The 15,443-nt window shown below is 40.3% G+C and overlaps 1 protein-coding gene across 4 annotated transcripts in view; it reads right to left on the reverse strand.

The window, feature by feature from the left end:
* The window catches only part of myo18aa (myosin XVIIIAa), a 51,835-nt gene that overhangs the window by 21,308 nt on the left and 15,084 nt on the right, over positions 1-15,443 (reverse strand). For 2 of the 4 annotated variants that reach the window (XM_051909875.1, XM_051909874.1), the window contains exons 3-22: positions 11,578-11,643; positions 10,818-10,905; positions 10,638-10,744; positions 10,380-10,556; positions 10,090-10,300; positions 8,777-8,919; positions 8,585-8,685; positions 8,350-8,413; positions 8,108-8,252; positions 7,794-7,805; positions 7,294-7,458; positions 7,116-7,206; positions 6,834-7,026; positions 6,032-6,118; positions 5,078-5,219; positions 4,840-4,999; positions 3,095-3,281; positions 2,748-2,943; positions 2,554-2,663; positions 110-175 (exon numbers count right to left, since the gene is read on the reverse strand). In XM_051909875.1, the coding sequence (XP_051765835.1) occupies positions 110-175; positions 2,554-2,663; positions 2,748-2,943; positions 3,095-3,281; positions 4,840-4,999; positions 5,078-5,219; positions 6,032-6,118; positions 6,834-7,026; positions 7,116-7,206; positions 7,294-7,458; positions 7,794-7,805; positions 8,108-8,252; positions 8,350-8,413; positions 8,585-8,685; positions 8,777-8,919; positions 10,090-10,300; positions 10,380-10,556; positions 10,638-10,744; positions 10,818-10,905; positions 11,578-11,643 (2,511 nt within the window). The remainder of the gene's footprint in view (positions 1-109; positions 176-2,553; positions 2,664-2,747; positions 2,944-3,094; positions 3,282-4,839; positions 5,000-5,077; positions 5,220-6,031; positions 6,119-6,833; positions 7,027-7,115; positions 7,207-7,293; positions 7,459-7,793; positions 7,806-8,107; positions 8,253-8,349; positions 8,414-8,584; positions 8,686-8,776; positions 8,920-10,089; positions 10,301-10,379; positions 10,557-10,637; positions 10,745-10,817; positions 10,906-11,577; positions 11,644-15,443) is intronic. The other 2 variants (XM_051909873.1, XM_051909872.1) reach the window with 2 other exon arrangements.

Below are 15,443 nucleotides of genomic sequence, written 5' to 3' on the forward strand. Positions count from 1 at the left end.
ACAGTCGTAATATCACCCGCCGCTTATGACTCAAAATTTGACTCACTTGCATCCTTTGATGCTTCTAAAGTGATGAATTGAACAGAAATGTGTGTTTGTGTGTACTCACCCTGCTCAGACCCATGTGATAGCTGCTCTTCTCCAATTCCAATGACTCCAAAAGCTCCTCTACTGCCTGCAACGACACACACACTGTGTCATGTCTAGTTCACACAGTGTACATTACAAAAAAACTGCTGACCCCTGTGTAGGCCTACAGGACACACTCTCACTGGTTATTCTCTGCCGTACAGTCCCCAAACTGTCCAGACGACCATCAGCCCTCACCGTGACACTGACACTGTCTCTCTCATGCGGAAAGGTCTTGAGAACTCGATCCATCTGAAAGGGCCCATCTAGATTACAGCACTAAAGGGGGCTCTGGCCCCTGACAACTAAAGGGCCATTGTTTGAATTGGTTCACAAAAAACTCTCCTCTGAGACACGGTTCTACCTCCCTCTGTCTTTTTCTTTTCGTTGTGTCTCTCTAGATCTCCAATTTTGCATCGTTTGTACTTTCTCTGAGAAACACCACTGACCTTCTCTGCTGTGTTACTAAAAGAGGTTGGGCATCTTTCTGTACTCTTTTTTTTTTTTTTTTTTGCTCTAAAAGCAGGTGTTATTAATATTTCAGACTGGGCATTAAACTGTTTTTTTTTTTTTTTGCAAAAAATATATTGAGTCCCCATGACAATGTGATGATTTAGCTGTTCATTCTTTACAGCACAGGTTTGTACAAGTCAAGAACACGCTTGTTTCTGCCTTAGAGTAAAAAACTAAACTGTATATTCACAGTATGACTTAGTTTCACAATATGACTGTATCTCACAAATGCGACTAAATTTCTCATAATTGTGATTTTATAGCTCACAATTGCTACTACAATTTATCTTAATATACGTTATATCTCAAAATATGACTTTTTTCCCTCAAAATTGCAACTTCATTTCTTGTAATAGAGACTTCATTTCTTGGAATCACGACTTCATTTCTTGGAATCACGACTTCATTTCTTGTAATTGCGACTTCATTTCTCGTGATTGCGACTTCATTTCTCGTAACTGCGACTTCATTTCTCGTAAATGCGACTTCATTTCTTATAATTGCGACTTCATTTCTCGTAATTGCGACTTCATTTCTCGTAACTGCGACTTCATTTCTCGTAACTGCGACTTCATTTCTCATAAATGCGACTTCATTTCTCGTAATTGCGACTTCATTTCTTATAATTGCGACTTCATTTCTTGTAATTGCGACTTCATTTCTCGTAATTGCGACTTCATTTCTTGTAATTGCGACTTCATTTCTCGTAATTGCGACTTCATTTCTCGTAATTGCGACTTCATTTTTCGTAATTGAGACTTCATTTTTTTCGGAATTGAGACTTCATTTTTTCATAATTGCGGCTCCATTTTTCGGAATTGAGACTTCATTTCTCGTAATTGCGACTTCATTTCTTGTAATTGAGACTTCATTTCTCGTAACTGCGACTTCATTTCTCGTAATTGAGACTTCATTTCTCGTAATTGAGACTTCATTTCTCGTAATCGAGACTTCATTTCTTGTAATCGCGACTTCATTTCTCATAATTGAGACTTAATTTTCTCGTAATTGCGACTTCATTTCTTGTAATTGCGACTTCATTTCTCATAATTGCGTCTTCATTTCTCACAATTGCAACTAGATCTCACAATTTGATGTTATTTCCCCCAATATAACCTTATGTATCACAATATAACTTTATACAGTATCAGACAATTGTGACTATATATCACTATATGATGTTATATATGACTTAATATTTCACAGTATGATTTTATATTTCACCAAATAACTATTTCACAATTGCGACATTTAACATAATTACAATTTTATATTTCAACTTTATTGTAATTGCAGCGTTCTATGTTACAATGTTTCCACTAAGGAAAAAGTTGTTAGAACATGTTTCAGTAGTTTGATTTGAATATTCATGTCATTTGCATCAGTGAGATTCAGGTTCATTTTTAAACTATGCATTATGCTGCATTTCCTAATGAAGTTTCTATTCAACTCATGAATACTTTTTTTATTTTGCAAAGCCCATTCGGCACTTGGCGAATGTTAATTCTGGGCCCTGTCTGCCGTTTACATGCCCAGCGCCACAGTGCAAAGGTTTTGTATAAAACTCTCCTTTCCCCTCGGCTAATCACAGGGCCAAAACGAGATTAGGAGGCCCCTGGACAGAGACATTTTTCTAGCTGATAATTACAGTACATTTGGGCATTTAGTAAGCACTAAAGCCCAGAGCAATTACTACATTTTTCCTGTCTGCTCAGCGTATTGATTCAAGTCAGAGACCCAGCTGGGGTTTCTTGATTAAGCTGTCACAATAACCCTGATTACCCAGAGTTCATTTCTCTCTCAGATTCACGAAACAAAAGAGCGAGAGGAGCCCAAAACTTCATTTTGGTAAATTGTAAAGCTTTTGTACTATTATTTCCATGCTCATTATTCTCTTAAATAGCTACTCACTCGTTTCTCATCTTTCACAATGTAGTTTCTGCCCAGTTTCTTGGTCAGGTGAGGGGCCAAAATGTCAAACCGTCTTCTGAACTCAGAGAAGACCATGTGGTCAGGGTAACCTGCACAAAGCATGCGGATATTCAGCAGGAAATAACAGAGAGGACTTGATCTATTTGATTGAATCTTTCAATCTCTCTTCTCACCTTGTCTGTAAATCCTCAAACTGTCCAGCAGTTTGAAGCCACGGATCTGGGCCCTGAGCAAAGCCACATCCATCTGCATTAGCCCAGGGTCGCAACTCTCCTCTGAGGATCCTGCGGCCCTCAGAACTTCCGCTCGGGGTAACAGACAGTGGACAAAGTGAACCCTGGATCTGCGGACGGTGTCCAACAGTGCATCCTGATAGAAAGAGGAATATATAATGTGTAGTTTTAGCCATTTCTTGGAATTAATAGGGAATTTGAACAATTCAATGATGGAAAGTTGAGATTAAACCAAAGATTTTAGAAGAACAACTATTATTCGGTGTTGGACCATCTTGAAAACTCACCACTTGGAGTTTAATCTGAAGTAGGAGAGATTTCTTCTTGACCGCCGCCATGCCTGTGGTGAAGGTCTTCCTCATGCTGGTGGCCCGACGCAGGGCAAGCTGAGAAACACCCTCCAGTCCAGCGATTGAGCCGGTCAGAACTGCAGCACTGTTGGAGCGGCCCACAAACATCCCGCTGATGCTCTTTCTGTAGAAAAGAGAGTTTGTTCTTGAATGAAAAACATTTTAAAAGGCCCCTATTACACTCATTTACAGGTTCATAATTTTATTTAGGAGGTCTACTAGAACACACTTACATGACTTAATGTTCAAAAACTTATAATTTTTTATAATTTACATTGTTGCAGCACTTGTTTTCACCCTCTGTCTGAATGCTATGTTTTATTTTTGGTTTCTTTAAAAGCTGCCTTTCTGCTGGAGCCGATGGCCTCGCGGGCAGTGCTTTGACATATAGAGCGGTTACGTTTCAGGTGACCTGAGTTCAAGTCACAGCTCATGGTCCAAAAAGTTGTTCATAAAATTGTGAGAACACAGCAAAAGGTTGTGGTTGTACTGCTGAGAAATAGTGTTAGAAATAGATTTTAATCACTGGTTCTTCAGTTCCACTGCCTTTGGATATCAATGCAATCATGTTTTTTCCCTTACTGTGAAAAAAAAAAACAGCATTTCTTTAACACAGAAGAGTGATAAACTCTTCCTGGCCATATAACTACCTTTGTTTAAGAGCAAGCCAAAATAGCCAGCAGGTAGGGATTATGCAAATGTGTTGCATGGTGACATAAGTACAGTACATCACGGAAATAATGGCAGGAATACAAACAAGGCTTTTAAAGGGTTAGTTCATCCAAAAATTTACTCAACCTCAAGCCATCCTAGGTGTATATGACTATCTTCCTTCAGCCCAACACAATCTGACTTATATTAGAAAATATTCTGGCTCTTCCCAGCTTTGTAATGGGATTGAATGGCGCTGAGTTTTTGAAGTTCCAAAAAGCACATCCATTCATCATAAACGTAATCCATTTGACTCCAGGGGGTTAATAAAGGCCTTCTCAAGCAAACTGATGCATTTTTGTAAGAAAAATGTCCATATTTCTAACTTTATAAACCATAATCACTGGCTTCCGGCAATGGCCGTACACAGTTTGAGTCCCAGGGGAAGAGTGACCTCTAACTCAACGCATGACGTATTAGAAATGTCAGAGGATTTCAATATAAGAGAAGTGGAGCTTGAGTTTGTTTCCCAGCCCTATTTGTTTGAAACGTCTGCTTTCACCTAAGCTTGCGCTACTCCTATGTTTAAACGTCGGGTCAGAGGTCACTCTTCCGGCGAAACTAGACTTGTGTACGGCTGTTACCGGAAGCAAGTGATTATAGTTTATAAAGGTTTTAAATATGGATATTTTTCTTACAAAAACTTGTTGCTTTGCTTCAGAAGGCATTTATTAAGCTACTGGAGCTGTATGGATTACTTTTATGATGGATGGATGTGCTTTTTTGGGCTTCAAAATCTATTATTTAGAATATTTTTCTAATATAACTATCTCTTTAAGGCAGGTGTTTTCTGTTGGAGTTGTGGAGTCCCTTTGTCATGGACTTTGTGCTTTGTAACTCTGCAGATTGTTTACATGCACAAACAACTATATTACACATAAAAAAGGAAAGGTAAAATAAAAAAAACATAATAGGTACACTTTAAACAGTGTAATTTGTGACAAGCGCAAAGGATTGAAGGCAAGTCTTACTTCTGGGAGTTCTGCAGCAGATTGGCTGCGTTCTGGGGGGTGGGATTTAGCCTGGCTAGGTTCAGCCAACCACGTGTGTCATATTCCACCCAATCTGTCCCATGACTGTGGCCGAGCAGGAAGTGATGTGGATTTTCACTTTTAAGCACCACTGTGTGACCTGCAGAAAAACAATACATAAATTGGTCCAGGGCAGAATGTGTGTGAGATTGTGTTTGTGCATGTTTGTGTGTGTGACCTGTGCTCTCTCCCTCCGCAGGGCCGTAGTAACTGAAGAGTCGTTGCAGGAGTGTTTCCTCGGACCCTCCCGGCTGCAAAACCTCCTCTTCCATCAGCCAGAACAGACCTCTGGCCTCATCTGTACGGGACAGAGTGCGTACCTAAAACACAAACATGAATATCCACTGTCAAATAATCACAATCATTTCTTTTATACACACTTTTCCTTCAGATCTCTCTCATTGAGTTCTTCTGTTCTTGTACTTATAAATACTGTTAAAAATGACTGGAGTATATCACCATGACTGGCCAAACAATTACTTTTAATATAGGATTACATTTGCCCTGCATGAACAGCCTGTCATTGCCAGTCTCAATCTTCAAAATCTAAATGTTTTTGATTAAACAAACGCAGAGATGAAAGTAACATTAAAGGGTTAAACATTTTTGTCATTAATTACTCACCCTCATGTCGTTCCACACCCGTAAGAAAGCAACGTAATTACCGTCATTCAAGGTCCAGAAAAGTAGTCAAGACATAGTTAAAATAGTCAACGTGACTGCAGTGGTTCAACCATAATGTTATGAAGTGACGAGAATACATTTCGTTATAATTTTTGTTTTGTTTTTGCACACAAAAAGTATTTTGAGAACCACTGTAGTCACGTTGACTATTTTAATGAAGTCTTTACTACTTTTCTGAACCTTGAATGGTGGTATTTACGTTGGGGGATAATGGGGGATAAAAAAACCTCTCGGATTTCATCAAAAATATCTTAATTTGTGTTCCGAAGATGAAAGAAGGTCTTACGGGCGTAGAACGACATGAGGGTGAGTAATTAATGACAGAAAATTCATTTTTGTGTTAACTAACCCTTTAAATACTTATCCACAGAGCTCTTTTTAACATAAATCACACAAACTTTAAGGTGAAAAATTGGCAAATTTGACTCATTTAGGAAGTGCGTCTCACCAGGGCCTGACTGGAGGACTGATCAATCACAGCCACTGAGCGAGAAGGGCTGGGCTCCAGGTCATCCAATGTGATCTCAATGTTTTCCTATGGAAACACAGAGATGGACACAGATATTTGGATGGACATTGACTAATAATGCATTGCTTTAATTATATGACATGCAAATTAATGAAACTAATTAAACTGCAAATAACTGCATATGCCAATTTTTGTGGTGAAAAATGAAAATAATATGATGTTATATTGCTGTGGAAGATGAATAAACATTGACTAGATGTTGCAAAAAGTGGTCTTAGAAATCAATATACACTACTGTTCAAAAGTTGTTAAATAAATTAATGCTTTAATTAATCAAGGATGCATTTAATTTATCAAAAATGACAGTAAAGACATTTAAAATCTTACAAAAAAAATCTATTTCAAATATAATCTGTTCTGTTGAATGTTCTATTTATCAAAGAATCCTGAAATAATCTATCAGGGTTTCCACAAAAATATAAAGCAGCACAAATGTTTTCAACATTGATGATAATAATAAATGTTTCTTGAGCACTAAATCAGCATATTAGAATGATTTCTGAAGGATCATGTGACACTGAAGACTGGAGTAATGATGCTGAAAATTCAGCTTTGTTATCACAGGAGTAAATTAGATTAAAAAAGTAAAATATAAATTTAAGTTGTAGTATATTAACAGCCATATAAATTTAGAGCTATTTTAAGCCAAGTGTCATGAGATTTTGTGTCAAACTGAGCTGAGAGACTTGTTACTGGCTCAAGATTATGTGTTTTTTCACACCTCTTTGTAACGCTCCAGTTCCCTTACGAACGTTCGCTCCTGAAAAAGCATCTGTAGACGTTCCTGAGCGTAATTATGGCAAAGCTCGTCAAACGTGGCACCGCGCTGATTCTTCACCTGACGAGGGTTCTGGAACCCTGGTGTGTCCACAATCAGCAGAGAACAGAGAGAATGCTGACTGGACTTCAGCGCTCTGAAAGTAGAAAAATAGAAAAATATATCTGAATGAATCTCTTACCCCACTAAATAAATTCATACTGCACTAGGTAATCACTAGATTACCTGTTAATAAGAGAGACGATGAGCGTAAAAAGCTCAATGTATAAACCAGATGCCACTGACTCCAAACACTCAGCTGCTGTTGCTTTAGACACTGAAACGCACACAATAAAACTCTTTTTAAACAGAAAATAGGGAAGCATTCATGACATACTTAAAAATGTTAACAAAAAAAAAATACCCGAGCTGTCCGTATCATCCGTACTCTGCCGGACGCTTGCTGAACGGGGTAGGGTGCCCTTTCCATGCAGTTTAAAGATGGCGGATGACAACTCTTCCAGTGTGCAGCCCAGGAGATACGCTGCTTTTTGTGCCCACTCGTGTCTGGCAAACTGCTTTCGGCCCGCTGAGGGTCAGAAAGCCACATTTGTAAAAGAGAAACAGTGTTACCACAAAATATCCGTCACATTATGTTGAACTACAAAAGATTTTCCAGCTACTGAGAAAGCTTTTTGGTCAAGTGTCCAAAGAGCAAGGAGAAACTTTCATCTCCTGGATTGATGATCAAAGAGAACAAACATTTTCATTCTGGCGTTCGACATCAGAGAGCAGAAACAAGCACACGGGCAGATGAAAGATGGGCACAGTTCTATTAAGATGCTAAATAAATAAAATAAAAATAATAAAACCACCTGCCTTCAATTTAAAACCAGAAACAAAAAGAGAGAGACTTGCATTTACCTGCATCTGTTTCTGTTATGATGGGGGCAGCATGCAACATCAATATGCAATAAAAACACATGATTATTTACAATGAATAATACACAAACTGTTGTACACACAATGATGATGACTGACAAATGTTTGTAGACATCAAACACACACAAAAGTCTAAAGAGCTAAATATTTTCTTAGTCACATGACTGAAAAGACTCTACTGACTCTTAGTGGACAGATGTTAAAATACACTCTATCAGGCATGCTGTATGCTACAGTGTTCCCATGCATTCAGATATTAGTGTTGGTTTAGACACTAGAGGAGCTGGTAGCTTTACCTTTGGTGGCCCCAGCAGCACCGAGATGATATATGGCCCCTAAAATCAGCCACACTGTTTTCTGTTCTTCAGCAGAGATGCCCAGGACTTTCATGGCAGCCTGCAGCTTAGTGAACTGCTGAGTGGCTTTCTGCTTGTCCTCGGGCTACAGAAAAAATGACATTTGATACAATGTGTACAGATAAAAGAGATAAAGTGTGTATCTAGTTTTGCCTTATGATTGCATGTGTGGCATTTCTTACCTTCGAGTGAGGGAAGAGCCCAAACGCGCTGTTCTCAGCAAAGTGATTGAAATGGAGTTCAGTCCTAAAAGGCACGAAGTTTAGCTTTAATCTTCACATGTTCCTGCTATGGATGAATCTCAATTCGCACACAATTCTTACTATTTATTGTGCCAGAATATGGTTAAATATGGCTGGATTGATTTATGCAGAAGTATGCACACTTTTTGTGTTTTCATAATAGTCTCTTGCTCACTTTAGAGATGCATCTGCTCCTGCCATCAGATAGTAAAACACATTGAAGCTTGATTCTGCTTCTGGTCGCCTGGTCACTCTGAACTTTTCCAGCAACATGGTCTGTATACGAGACATACAGTAAAGCAAATCAAAGATAAATCCCCCAGTGTCTTTAGAAATACTGAATAATCATCCTCTCGCTGTACCCTACCTGAACGGATGCAGAGGCCACCTGTCCTGCCTGGTCGAAGTCAAGAGAGACTATGTGTGAGAAGCGACTGGCGTTCCCATTCATAGCTGTACTGCAGTTCCCAAAAGCCTCTAGAACCGAATAGACCGCCTGCCATTTCTCAGCTGTGGGGAGGGCACAGTTCATAATGCTCGATAAAATTCATAGAAAAAATTTATCTTGATTTATTTCCCTCTGTAACAGCTGAAAACACGCACGTTTTTTGATAAAAACTTTGAGTAAAACAATTAAAAAATAGTTTTCAGCAACTGAAATAAAGCTGAAATAAAATAAAAAATAAATTGAAGTACAAAAAGTACTAAAAAATAAAGATATATAAAAATGTATAAAAGAAAATACTAAAAATGACAAAAGGACATCACAAAATTACTAAAATTTAAACAATATGTTTATATAAATATATTTGAATGTATTGTATTTTTATTTATTTATTTTAATTTTATTATAGTTAATATATTGTTAAAGCTTGTTTCCACCATGGAATAAAAAATAAAAAAAAGGATAAAAAGGATAATTGCAATACTTTTAATCTTTTAATACTTTTAATCTCACAATTCTGACTTTTTTTTTCTTTTTTTTTTAGAATTGCATCATATCAGAATTACGAGATATAAACTTGCAATTTTGACTTTTTCTTGCAATTAAGAGTTTATAGCTCATGATTCTGACTTTTTCTCAGAATTGTAAGATAAAAACTCTTAACTGCGAGTTATCAAGTCATATTCTGAGGGGGGAAAAAATCAGCCCTCAAGTCTGACATTTTCTTGAAATTGCGAGTTTATATCACGCAATTCTGACTCTTTTTTGCTGTTTTTGCCTTTATTGTGACAGGACAGTAAGTTGACAGGAATTGAAGTTTGAGAGAGAGGGGGGGGACAGGATCGGGAAAAGTCCTTGAATCGGGACTCGAACATGGAACGCCAGCGGCGCAACTGTGCTATATGTCGGCACGCTGCCCACGAGGCTATTGGCGGAGACAATGCAATTCTGACTTTATAACTCACAATTGCGAGTTTATATTATGCAATTTTGACATTATAACTTGCAATTGCAAGTTTATATCTCGCAATTCTAAGAAAAAAGTCAGAATTCTGAGATATAAAGTCGCAATTACCTTTTTTTTTTATTTTGTGGTGGAAACAAGCTTTAAGGTACAAGAAACACAAACAATTCAAATAGAAAAATAAAATGAGCCATGCTGCTTCATATTCACACTAGCAGTGTACAACAAGACAGTTTTGAATGCTTTTTGACATCCTCATCTTCTTCCTCACCCGAATACACCTTTCCACTGCCGGCTGCGATGGTGACCAGGTACTGCAGCAGGTGCTGGCAGCTGGTGGTCTTTCCGCTGCCGCTCCTGCCCAGCAGTGCGATGGTCTGATCCTGACGTGTTGTCAGCAGCTGATGATATGCCGACTGAGCAACAGCGAAGATGTGAGGAGCTGTTTCCTCTCTCCGGCAGCCCTTAAACATCTGCATCACCTGATATAAAGAGACCATGTCACTCCATCTCTTTTGACCATAACCCTGAGGTGACTATGACTTTTTGTGAAGTTCGTACCTTCTCTGAGTACATGGCAGGGCTGCTGAGAGGATTGATCACCAGCAGGTTTGGCCCAGCATAGCTGTGAATGAGGTTTCCACCATAGCGCTGACGCAAGGTGTGAAGAATGCTGGACTCATTGAGGTACAGAAGAGATGAGAGATCCTCCACTCGATCATATGATAGAGGATTCGCCTGAGATAGATAGATAGATTAGAGTATTTAAACAGACTTCACATGGGTTACATCCATATTTAGGTTAGTGACTCCGCCCACCTTCTCCACATCATCCTCATCCACTTCCAGTAACGTCCCGTCATGCTCCAGTCTGACCTTCACTTTCCCTTCTGGGAGAGAGCCCACCTCCGTCTTGAGCTGTGTAGCTATCCAGAAAAAATTTGTTACTGGATTCAGATCATAATAGGAGTGTGTAATGAACTCTATGACTTCACTAACCCAAAGAGAAGCCATCTTTATGGACAAGCCAGACTTTCTCAGTGTTGTACCAAGCCTTCTCCACAGCAAGCTGCTCCTCCGTCTTCACCTGCAGAGGAGAGCAAGACAGATAGTCAGAACACACACACCAGTCACAGATGGTGAAACACTATAGCTATAACACTGTGATGGATTGATTGTGAGTCAGTTCAGTATTTCAGTCTGTTGTATACTTGTAACTTTAGAAAGTGAACACTGCAAGCAAAATCTGAGATTAAATATATATAAAATATAAATTAAATTTATATGTAGTGAAGCATCTGAATATAATATAGTAAAGCATCTGCACAGGGAGGGAGACAAACACGTGTCTAGAGCCAATAAGTGGAGCTTGACATCCAGCTCCCCCTTGCCGGACATAATGGGTGGAGCTAGACAGCCGAACCACACCCAAACCTACACATAACCCTATCGCTAAACATAACTCCACCCATTTGGTCCACAGAGGTGGATCTGGACAAGGTCAAACTCCACCCATTACATCCAGAGAAAAAAATTATAAAAAGTTCTATTCACACACCACAAAGAAAACTATAACACACAGAAACGGCTAATTAACTGAAGTATCAAATGTGCACACATCAAAGTAAAATTTGAATGGGAAACATGCTTCGGTTCAACCAGGAGCTCTGAGGTGATAAGATTCCTCTAAAGGAACTATGAGACTCTATTAAGCTGCACACATGAGCAGAATTTCACACAGGCAATGCAGTGGCCAGACCTTAGACAGACAGGCTGCTTCATGTGCAGCCTGCAGGATAGCCACAGGGTCCTCAGCTGCCTTGGCCTGCAAAGGGCCGGGAAAACCGGATCAAAAGATCAAAAGTCATAAACACACAAATCCTCAGAAGATAAATAAACAACAGGTAAAGAGGCAGGTAATAATGCACCTTATATGCCTTATAAATTTTACTTGAACATTAGTCAAACCCCCATATTATTGTGAACTGAAGAGAAATCAACAGGTCTTAATAAAACACTTCATATATAAGAAAGAAAGAACCGCAATATCAAGTCGGTACTGACATTTTAAAAATATGACGCTTTGAGCACTGTTGAGTAGATTCATAAACACCTCTGATTGGCAATTGGGTTCAGGCACTCATCAGATATGTCTGCGATTGGCTACAATGATCAACGCTTCAAAAACATGTTGTAAATAGACATCAATGACGCTCTTCACAGAGTGCTTAGACAGATACACATGGGAGGCCTGCTGTCAAATGCTCTCGCTTTCAAATTCAAACACTTCTGTATGCTTTCAAATGCTCCTGTGCGTCACAGACACACATTTCTTTCATATAAGAAAGAAAGAAAGAAAGAAATGGCAGGGGGTGATTACAGGAGGTGATTCTGCAGTAAAGTTCTGCTCCAGATGTTTGTGTTTCTCTGGGGTGGGCATCACTGCAGACCCCTACAGATGGAATCAAATAGGATCAGTGAAGAGCCCGAGTGGCCCTGAGCAAGGTGATTATTATCAAACCACCTGTAATTTTCATCTGCTTTAGATTAAATAAAATTATACTAACATTGAAACCTACAGTACAGGCCTGCTCATGCCAAGTTAGGACCAAGTCTGACACAATAGTGTAAATGTAAACAATTGTTAACAGCGGTCAAATCTGAATATCAGTAGTGAAACATAAACAACAATGATGTAGAATACATATCCACTTTCAGGCAACACACAACACTCACTGCTGAACACCATTGTATTACACAAACATCTTGGCAGTTGCGAGACACACACCTGTTGGTTGGCGATGGCAGAAATCTGAGATGGAAGTTTTTCAGCAGGAGCCGCAGAAGTTTTTGACACTCCTTTCACCTTCACAGACACAGCACTAATCAGTGTGCTTATATGCAAGCAGATGGTTTACAATCATGCCAAAAACAAGGAAGATGGCAACTGCCTCAATCAGGAATCACAACTCTGCAACTGACATGATCAGCACTAATAGTTGTTAGTTGTTAGTCACCAATAGGCAGTTGTGGTCTAATGGTTAGAGAGTTAGACTTGTAACCTGAAGGTTGGGGGTTCGAGTCTCAGTACTGGGAGGACTGGGAGTGAACAAACACTCTCTTTGCTTTGGGAAAAAAGCACAAAAAAGTTGCTTCCAGCATCATCATTTTCCATGCTGAATTCTTGCAGGCTGAATTCAAAGTTAAATTCAAATTCAAATTCAAAGTTAATTCAAAGTTAAAGCTGCAATTTACTTCGGAGAGTTAAAGTGAGACAGCAGTGAAAGTCTTTACAGAAGGGTGAGAAAAAGCATTTGACGTTATGGCAGATATGGCGAGATATTATTTCTGCAGTGAGCATTGAAGAATTTCAAGGCATTGGCTTGCTGAGCAATTACATGCATTGCAAAAGCATTCAGAAACACATGCAGTCTGTACCTCCGGCTTTCGCACAGCAGCAGTCCGTGGCACAGGAATAAAGCCTGCGGGGGGTGCTAATGGGTCAACTTTGGGCTTAGGGATAAATCCTGCCACCGGGGCAAATGGGTCTCGCTTTGGGATAGGAACAAATCCCACTGGAGGTGCCAGAGGATCAGGTTTGGGCATAGTTTGAGTGGAAGTGTTTGATTTAGGAGCCGGGATGAATCCCGCCGGCGGTGCCAGAGGATCGGGTTTGGGTGTAGGTTGAGTGGAAGGATTCGGTTTAGGAGTTGGGATGAAACCAGCAGGTGGAGCCAATGGGTTGGTTTTGCCAGCAAGAAGGGTAAGAGGATTCGGCTTAGGAGGTAAAAAGCCAACAGGAGGGGCAAGAGGGTCAGCTTTAGGCGATGGACTGGTTGCAGGGGCGGATGGTTGGGGTTCCTCTGAGGGTGTCTCAATTTCCCCAATCCTTTCTTTGCTTTCCTCCTGGGTTTCTTTGCGTTCGGCAGCTCTCGAGCGGGAGCGATGCTCTTTAGTCCTTGCACGGCCCATTAGGCTGGTCAACCCAACAGAGAGGGCATCTCCATCCACAGAGTTGCCAGCTTGCTGGGGACGGCTTGTTTTGGGAACAGAAGTGGCTGTCGATGGCTTTTCCTCTGACCCCGCTTTGTGCGCCAAGTTCAGTCCTCTCCTCGCTGACGTGTCCGACTCCACGCTGCCATGACGTCCATTCATGGAGCCACCACTTCTCTGGTCTACAGTCAGTGGCCGCTCTGGATTCAACGCTGTTGATGGTTCACCTCTGTGTCGCTCGGCTGGGCCACTTACCGCTGTCTGAGACTGACTCATGCTGTTCTCACTGTCTGACTGTTCACACAACCCAAAACACACATGTACAGGTCACCACAAAGTAAACACCTATGAAATAACCCGCAAGCACCAAGAACTAAAGTTAAAAGTTCACATTCCTCGTAACCTCGTACTATTTCGAGGTTCACAATAGCTTAAGCAAAATTCAACAAGCAACAAACTTTTGGAGTTCCCAAAAGATGACAAATGGGTGCCGTTCTGAATATCAGAGGGTCATCACGCTCTCCAGCCCAGCAGCAAGTACTGAAAGTTAATCTGAAAAACACTTTGATTTGCTCTCTTCCACATGGCCAGGCACTTTGCAGTTCTTTTCTCAGCACAGTGAGGCAGGTTAACAGACAAACCCCGTAATTAAGGTCACTGCTGTGCAACGCTGGCTTACAGCCCTGAAACACAACTCTACAGGATCAACCGCACAGGCTTTTTGTAGTCTCTTTTGCACACTATACACAATTCAGAACCTGGAGCATTGCAGAGACCTCACAATCACCTCACACTATAAAATGACAGTTTAAAGTGCACATTTAGTTACAAGATACTAATAATGAGCTCTTATGTGGAGACAGACCTTCATGTCTATCCTGAAGGTGATGACACTGGTGGTCTTCCAGCTGTGCACCTCCATGATGACTTGCAAACCTCTCACACATTTGCTTCAGGCACACACACACATTCTTAGCACAGCATCATTCTCATGCTCCTTCCCTCTCTTTCTTCCTCCAGCTGCCCCTCCCACTACAACAGTGATTGGAGGACAAAAAGGGCAGGGTGTGATGTCAGCAAGCTCCTCCCACTGGAGTATAGCAGCAGTACAGTTCCAAACAAACATCCACATACAATCACTCTCATCTCCACCTGCAATAATTATCTTAACTCCTGATAATTTTCACATTTGAGCATCTGGATGAAGAGCAGAAACAGAGAAGAAATGAACTGCTTTCATATGGTAATTATAGACAAAGTCCACAAAAGCTGTCCTAAAGGAAAAAGATTACCATTTTCCAAACAAACCCCATCTTTAGCACCTCCTGATGATATATGTGCAGTAAACACACAGAATGTGTTTTTTAGATCGAACCACAGCCACAACAACAAATGCAAAGTGCTGGGAAATGTGATCTCTTCTGATCTCAGAACAGACACCCATCTGAAATCTGAGTCACGCAGTAATGAAGACACTGATCAAGCACTTACACTCGAGGCTTTTGCGCCTGGGACATTTTCATCTTTCACCTGAAGAGAGGTAGATGGAGACAGTATTAAAGTTAAACAACCCTCTGTCCTCAGATATTATGCTGGATGTGACCTCTGACCCTGCTCTCTTTATTCTCCCAG

This window comes from Ctenopharyngodon idella, chromosome 10, assembly GCF_019924925.1.
Source record: "Ctenopharyngodon idella isolate HZGC_01 chromosome 10, HZGC01, whole genome shotgun sequence".
NCBI classification, from domain to species: Eukaryota; Metazoa; Chordata; class Actinopteri; order Cypriniformes; family Xenocyprididae; genus Ctenopharyngodon; species Ctenopharyngodon idella.